This window comes from Eschscholzia californica, unplaced genomic scaffold (genome assembly GCF_041429995.1).
Source record: "Eschscholzia californica isolate CP2 unplaced genomic scaffold, dmEscCali1.0.p SCAF_1, whole genome shotgun sequence".
Taxonomy (NCBI): domain Eukaryota; kingdom Viridiplantae; phylum Streptophyta; class Magnoliopsida; order Ranunculales; family Papaveraceae; genus Eschscholzia; species Eschscholzia californica.
In genome coordinates, this window is record NW_028238198.1 from 15772488 (window position 1) to 15779811 (window position 7324).

Here is a 7324-nt window from a genome sequence, read left to right on the forward strand (position 1 = left end):
GTTGTGTGAGCAACCTGTACTCATGTGGTCAGAGTTTGACGCCTTCTACCTAGAAGCATCAAATTTGTTCTTTTTCCTACTCCTCATTTGTGAACCTTATATGAGCAAAATACAGTAGAGTTGAACATGAAGGTTAGTGGTTACTTGTGTGTCTTGACATCCACGTTGTCTGAGACTCGAGGGCTCCTCCACACGCGAATTTTCTTAGTAGACTCTTGGGATTTAGTTTAGCGTAAAATTAAAATATACTGTAAAAAGATAATGTACCCAGATCAAATTTGCCTATAAGATACGGGGACACATTCTTCTAACTCGCCTCGCGCCACACGGGTCGAACATGACAACAACTTACCTCTCACTAAGGTACCAATGTGTGGTCATCAATCAAATAAGCTCAAATAAATATACTCCAAGACACAATCAAATGTTAGTTGTAGCTAATTAGGTAAGACTCCTAGAATGTCCACAGGATTTGGTTACTCAATCTTCAACAAATGTAGACAAGTTGAGAAATCCAACATGGCAATTTTTCCCAACCCATGAACCAACTAAGAAAAAGTAAGCAAAAGAAGAAGAAATGTACACAAGCCTTGTTAAGAAATGAAAATTGGTGACCATATCTTACCTACTTTCTCTCTCTAATAGAGGACTGCAAACAGTACCATAGTGAGTGAGAAACACAAATAGCACATTGAACTCACTAGAGTTGTAATATATATATATGTGTGTATATAAATATGCATCATTTTGTATCCTTTAACATATAAATCTCTCTCTCTCTCTCTTCTCTTTGTATATACCAATGGATAATGAGAGTGGTGGAGCTACTAATAAAGAAGCAGAGATTGGGTCAGAGACAATCAACAAGACCAAAAGAAGTTATTTCTATTGGTGGTTATTAGTACTAAGAATTCTTGCACTTATTGCAACTGTATTGGCTACACTTATAATGAGCCTTAATGAACAAAGCAAAAACATTGTGATTGCTACAATTGGTACCAGACCTATTCAAGCAACAGTAACTGCCAAGTTTCAAAACACTCCTGCTTTTAAGTAAGCTTTCATTATAATCAACTTTCTTAATTTCTTTCTCTTATATGTATATGATTATGATTTCAGCTTTGAATTTCATAGCTTTATTATTTTTATGCAGGTTCTTTGTTGTAATGAATTCTATAGCTAGTTTTCACAATTTGTTGATGTTGTTGGTTGCTCTGACTGCTTACAAGTTTGGTGGTTTCACTGGGACTAAGCTTTTGATAATGACTATCTTGGACATGGTAAATATGTTAATTGTTTGGTAATCTTTGAGCATATATGAAACTAGAAAAATGTTAAATGTCCCGAAAAATGGAGCCGACCTCAGGATGAATGCAGATGTGGTCGGCTCTCGTTGGGCACGGTTGAGAGACAAATGGCCCGTCTAGTGGGAGCCAGCCACATCGGGGTTTGGCCTGTGGTCGCCCTATTTATCGACCCACTTAGCATCATTACTCATCAAATTAAACTTTTATTTCACCAAAGGTACCAAGGCAACATAGGCCAACTAAAATAGTAGTGCCTATAGTATTTTGTAATGTTTGAGATCCACTACTTTGGGGCCCAAAGACACTGCTTTAGAGCAACTCCAATTTGGGGCTCGGGCTCCCAATTTTGGGAGCCCCTGGATTTTGGGAGCCCCGGGGCTTTTCACAACTCCAACGTTGGGCTCCCAAGAGGGGCTCCCAAATCTAAAATATGCACATGTGTGGTGTATGTGTGTGAGGGTTGTGTTTTAATTTTCAACTATAAATTATTAATTTCAAATATAAAATTGAAATTTAATATTATGTTAGAGAGAGAAGGAATTTTGAAAAGATGAAAAAAAATTAAAAAAAGAAAAAAATTAGAGAAATGATTGGAAAAACAAATTTAAAACAATTTATATTTTTTGAAAAAAAATGTAGTTTAAAAAAAATTTTAAAAAAATTAAAAAAAAAAACTAAATAAGTGGGGTGGATCCCCTTTTTAGGGGATCCACCCCAAATATGGCCGTTGGGAGACCCCCAACGGCCATATTTGGGGCTGGGAGCCCAGGAGCTTGGGGCTCCCAGCCCCGGGGCTCCCGGGTTGGAGGGATGGGGCTGGGGGCTGGGGATCCCAAATTCAAATTGGGAGCCCCAGCCCCTAATACGTTGGAGCTGCTCTTAGTGGGTGTGTGTCTGGACGACCCCGGTCTCCAAGTTGAAAGCTTAGTAGTGGTAGTTTCAGTCTCCCGCTCTTTCCTGATATGCCTCTCGAACTTTTGCTCGGCTCAACATCAGGTCAAGGCAGTACAGCTTCCTTGGTCCAGTGAGGCAGTGAGCCGAGAATTTGCTCCAGTCAGGCCCGACCCCTGCGTAAGCCTGGTCAATCCAAACCTCAGGTAGTACGGGGACCTTATACTCGAGGGGCAAATCTGTCATTTTAACTATCCGTAAACTATAGTTGTGTGCAGTCTGGGAATGTGCCTTCATATTTAATGTATAATGCATGAAACATATTGGTATGGCCACAATCAAGAAGAAGTAACTTATAAGAACCTTAGTACCTTACCATTGCATTGCATAATTGTGAAGTGATCATACTTTCTATTGAGTAGGCGAACGTTGCCCTAGTAGCGGTTGGTACTGGTGCAGCAACTTCAATGGCTGAGTTAGGGAAGAAAGGTAATTCACATGCCCAGTGGAACAAGATCTGTGATAAATTTGGTAAATACTGCGATCGGGGTGGTGGTGCTCTCATTGTTTCCTTTGTCGGGATCCTTCTATTGATGGCGTTGAACGTGATGTCCACCATTGCCATTCACAAAAATGTTAGAACTCCATCATCAACAGTCATTTAAAACAAATTATGATCTAGTGTGCTTCATCTACATTTAATACTTAAGTTTACTCTATGTTATTTTAAATCGATGTTCATTTGTTGTTGATTTTTTTCTATTTAATAGCAACTCATTCCTTGTTTCGTCTATGACTAAACATAGAAACTTGTTGCGCATTAAGCTTGTTGTAATATTGTTTGTCCGGAAAGGTTGTTATCGAATTTTACAATTTAGAGCTAGAATTTGGGTTATTTTTGTTGTAAACCAAGGCTAATGTAGCCTAAATATATTTATCATAGATGAAACCTTATATCACTTCTGTGGTGTATTTTTTTGTTGTTTGAATCTAACTTCTTGAATCTGAAGCGTCGAAGATCAAATGGACCAAAAGCAACCCAATAAGTCAGCCATTCAAAAATGAAACATCACGAGTCAAACAAAAATAAACAATGTAAAATGTAATTCTGAGTCAATTCAGACCTCGAGACCTCCATGTGGTTCACTTTGGACTCTCTTGCTCGGTCGTAGTTAAAGAGATCAATGGCTGCCCCTGAAACCATCGATTGGAGAATCCCCTTCGTCTGAGACAGAAGACATTGGGTTCATCTGCCGTCCGGGAACAAAGAAAGAGAGTGGGTGTTTGTGTGAGGCAGTAGCGTGTGGTGGGGGGTGCAGGGTGTGCTCCCGCACAGGGCCCCCCACCACATGGGCCCCAAATTTTTTTACTTTCCTATACTTGTTTAAGGCTAGAGTTACCCAAAGGCCCACGTGAGAAGTTATTAAGTTGGTGGTGACTCACAACCTTAGTTACTTACTCTTCCAATTTCACTTTCCTCTCTCCTCTTTTGGCTATATAATATTCTCTCTTATTACCTTCTCTCTGACCAGTAATCCAGTACCCACATTGGACGAATTATTGACTCCTTGTTACCTTATCTATCTCTACCCATGCTCATCAAGTAAGTCTTCTTTCTCTAGATTATGTAAAAACAAACTAACTACTACTGCTCACTTAGTTTTGTTTGTTGTTATAAGCAATAAAAAGTAGAGATTGACTGTGAAGGTTTAATTGAATATTTTGTTCAAAAAATGCGAGGAGAAAAAATATCAAATAAGAATATTAAATGTAATCATTTAGTTCAAAATACGACCTTCAGATTCAATTTGTTGATGGAGTATTTTTTTATAGTTATATTATTTAAAATTTTATGTTTATTATTCTGTGTGAGAAAAATTTATGTATGTAAAAACTCCCGTTAATATTTTGGCACCGGACTCCCAATTTCTCAGCCACGCCACTGGACTGTGAGGGCTTATGGTGGTGGCGGTGTATACAAGTAACACGCGTGTGTCTCGTAAAACATTAATTTTAGCTTGTGTAGTTTTAACCATGTATACCTTCAATTCTTCTTTGTTACACTAGGACATTTCTTAGCGCTCACGAATGGATAACGGGAACTCTAGTCAAGCCCGTAGGATAAATAAAAGTCTGATTTTTTTTGGGGTTATTTCCCTAATGGCCCCCTACTTTGTGACCAGCTTCCCGCCTGGCCCCCTACTTTACAAGAAATACCCATATGGCCCCCTTCCGTTATAACACCGTCACTCTCTCTCCTCCATCATGTTTTCTCTCTCTGTCAACTCACGCCACATCATCTGTTACGCCACCTCATCACCTTCTCCGGCAGAGGTCGCCGGCCGACCAAATTTCCGGCCGGCGACCTTCAATTTTTTTTTCTCTCTCTAAAAAAAAAAAATTTTTTTTTTTAAAAATTTCTTCTCACATCTCTCTCTCTCTAAACTCCGGCGAAGGGGTTTCCCTTCGCCGGAGCTGTTCGTGATGAACAGACAAGGTATGTTCATCACGAACAGATCTGCTGTTCGTGATGCTGTTCGTGATGCTGTTCGTGATGCTGTTCGTGATGCTGTTCGTGATGCTGTTCGTGATGCTGTTCGTGATGAACAGACCAGGTCTGTTCATCACGAACAGATCTGCTGTTCGTGATGAACAGACCGGTCTGTTCATCACGAACAGCTCCGGCGAAGGGAAACCCCCTTCGCCGGAGTTTAGAGAGAGAGAGAGATGTGAGAAGAAATTAAAAAAAAAAATTCTTTTTTTAGAGAGAAAAAATTGAAGGTCGCCGGTCGGAAATTTGGCCGGCCGGCGACCTCTGCCGGAGAAGGTGATGAGGTGGCGTAACAGATGATGTGGCGTGAGTTGGCAGAGAGAGAAAACATGATGGAGGAGAGAGAGTGACGGTGTTATAACGGAAGGGGGCCATATGGGTATTTCTTGTAAAGTAGGGGGCCAGGCGGGAAGCTGGTCAAAAAGTAGGGGCCATTAGGGAATTAACCCTTTTTTTTTTGGGAACTTATTAAACAAACACGGAAAAATGAAGATGTATCGCTCGGAAGAAATACTTGCAGCTCTAGCAGAGGAGGGAGATCAAAGAGTTCTCTTTCTCTCCTCCTCCTCACACTCAATAGGGAAGAGTTGGCCATTTACTTTTCTCATTTAGTTTAGGCAGACATCGTAAAGTTGGTGGTGCCGATATACTTTCCGTGTTCTTTTAAGTAAAACATGTAAAGGGGAAGCGCCATCCGATTGGATATAGGTATGAAAACTTGACAATCTAGCCAATCTGGGGTGCTCGTGGAAATTCAATCATCGTACGTCCAAATTTTCTCAAAAACTATTTCGGTTGCACGTGTTGTTCCTGTAATCTCCTAATTTCGCTTTCGGTTCTTGAATAAACAAAATTACTTATCTCATCAGGCTGCAGACGATGAACCAATTACATAGATTATTATTTTGTTTATTTCAAGAATTAATAGTAGGTGTGGTGTCTGGTGGAGGTCGTTTCTGGACATACATTGGACTTGGAATAAGGTTTTAAATATTTAAAGTTTGAATAAGTTGCCTTCAATTATCGTTTAGTGGTTAAGGTTAAAGTATTAAAGTTATGGATAAATTCCCACCTTGATAACAATAATACACCAATCAATCCATTTGTATATAAACTTAAAATAATTTCTTATGTCGATAGAGATTCTGAAGAGTTGCTTACACGTGTTGATGTCAACGAATAAAGTTGGATTTTAATTACGAGACTTGATTTTTAATTGACGCGACAAGAAAAGAAAATTTTCATGTTTATATTCAATCCGATAGAGGATTTGGATATCTGCTTATCATACATCGAAACACCAATATCCGATTCGATAAATAACCGTATCCGATTATATACTATCGAATTCGGATATTGATATATAATTTCTGTCGGACAATTATCAGATAACGGATGTCAGATAATTATCAAATACTGCATTAGATATCAGATAGTTTATCGAATACGAATATGCCTATAGCTGCTCTGATAAGTTATCCTTTACAGCCTTAGGCTAGACTTCCCAAATTGGGAACGAAGGGGAAGACCAAATTCATGGGACAAGGTATCATTTTAATACTAATAAACTGTTTTCCTCTTTACATGAAAGAAACAAATTTAACTGAAAACTTGGACAAATTCATGGTAGGAGTAGTTAATGAAACCAGTCTTAAAACATAGTATTAATTATTGTACTTTTGATGATTTTCTTGTGATGAGGAAAATATGAAGGAGAAAGAAAGAGCAGTTTAGTTTATCAGAGTCACATGTATTTCACAAACTTTACCAGACACTTAGGTGGCGTTTGTTTTAACCTAAAACTACCAAAAAGTATGTCTAACTATTATTTTTGTTAAAGGAAACGATCAACCCTTTCAGAGGGCTTCTCATTCCCTATGTTGGTAAAGGGAGAAAACACCCCTTTGGTCGATAAAGGGGTTCGGGAAAGGAATCATATCCTTTTGTGACGACATTTTAAGGATGTGTGAGGAGAGATTATAGTGGTGGTGGTGGTAAGAGTTGAGATAGAAAGACAAAAGAGAGAAAGTTGTCGGCACGACTCGGCAAAGGGACAGTCGACTAGCCGCCTTATGCTCGCGACTGTGCAAATGGAGGGGCATATATGAGGTGGAGGAGCGAGAGACGAAGTGGAGAGGAAAAAATAAGAAAAAGATAATTAAAAAACAAGTAGTGTAAATAGAAATAACGTTCTTGAACGAAAAAGTTAAATTTTCTTAAGTTGTTTAATGGAAGAAAAAACACAAATATAAATCAAAAGAAATTTACTTTAATTAAAAACACATATATTAGATGTGTTGGGATAATTCATCATTGGTTGTGGAAGGTGTAAATGGTAGTAAACGAAGGAAATACCTTTCCTTCTGTGGTAGTTTTTGGAGAAGGCCCAAAATTAGTATTACAGTCCAAGTATAACAAGTCTCCGGCCAATAATTATTAAAGTTGAGAACTAATGTGTGAGGGAGAGAATGATAATTCCCCATTATTCATGGAACAGACAAATGTTGAGTTCATAAGGTGGAGAAAACTTATCTCTTGAACTAAATTTTAAATAGGAGAGACCCAAAACACCTAG

At 38.7% G+C, this 7324-nt stretch overlaps 1 protein-coding gene across 1 annotated transcript; it reads left to right on the forward strand.

Annotated features, from left to right (window-relative positions):
• Window positions 1–739: 739 nt before the first annotated feature.
• On the forward strand, window positions 740–3157 carry LOC147564500 (CASP-like protein 1B1). Its single transcript, XM_086665929.1, has 3 exons — window positions 740–1053; window positions 1154–1280; window positions 2621–3157. The coding sequence occupies exons 1-3, from the start codon at window positions 803–805 to the stop codon at window positions 2861–2863; spliced, it is 621 nt and encodes a 206-aa protein (XP_086522055.1). The 5' UTR covers window positions 740–802; the 3' UTR covers window positions 2864–3157.
• Window positions 3158–7324: the final 4167 nt, after the last annotated feature.

What these genes read in the sequence shown, in the direction of transcription:
- LOC147564500 (XM_086665929.1), top strand. Translation starts at nt 803, where the DNA reads ATGGATAATGAGAGTGGTGGAGCTACTAATAAAGAAGCAGAGATTGGG. An exon ending in CAAAACACTCCTGCTTTTAA is followed by an intron (nt 1,054 to 1,153) that starts GTAAGCTTTCAT and finishes ATTTTTATGCAG; the next exon opens with GTTCTTTGTTGTAATGAATT. An exon ending in TAATGACTATCTTGGACATG is followed by an intron (nt 1,281 to 2,620) that starts GTAAATATGTTA and finishes TCTATTGAGTAG; the next exon opens with GCGAACGTTGCCCTAGTAGC.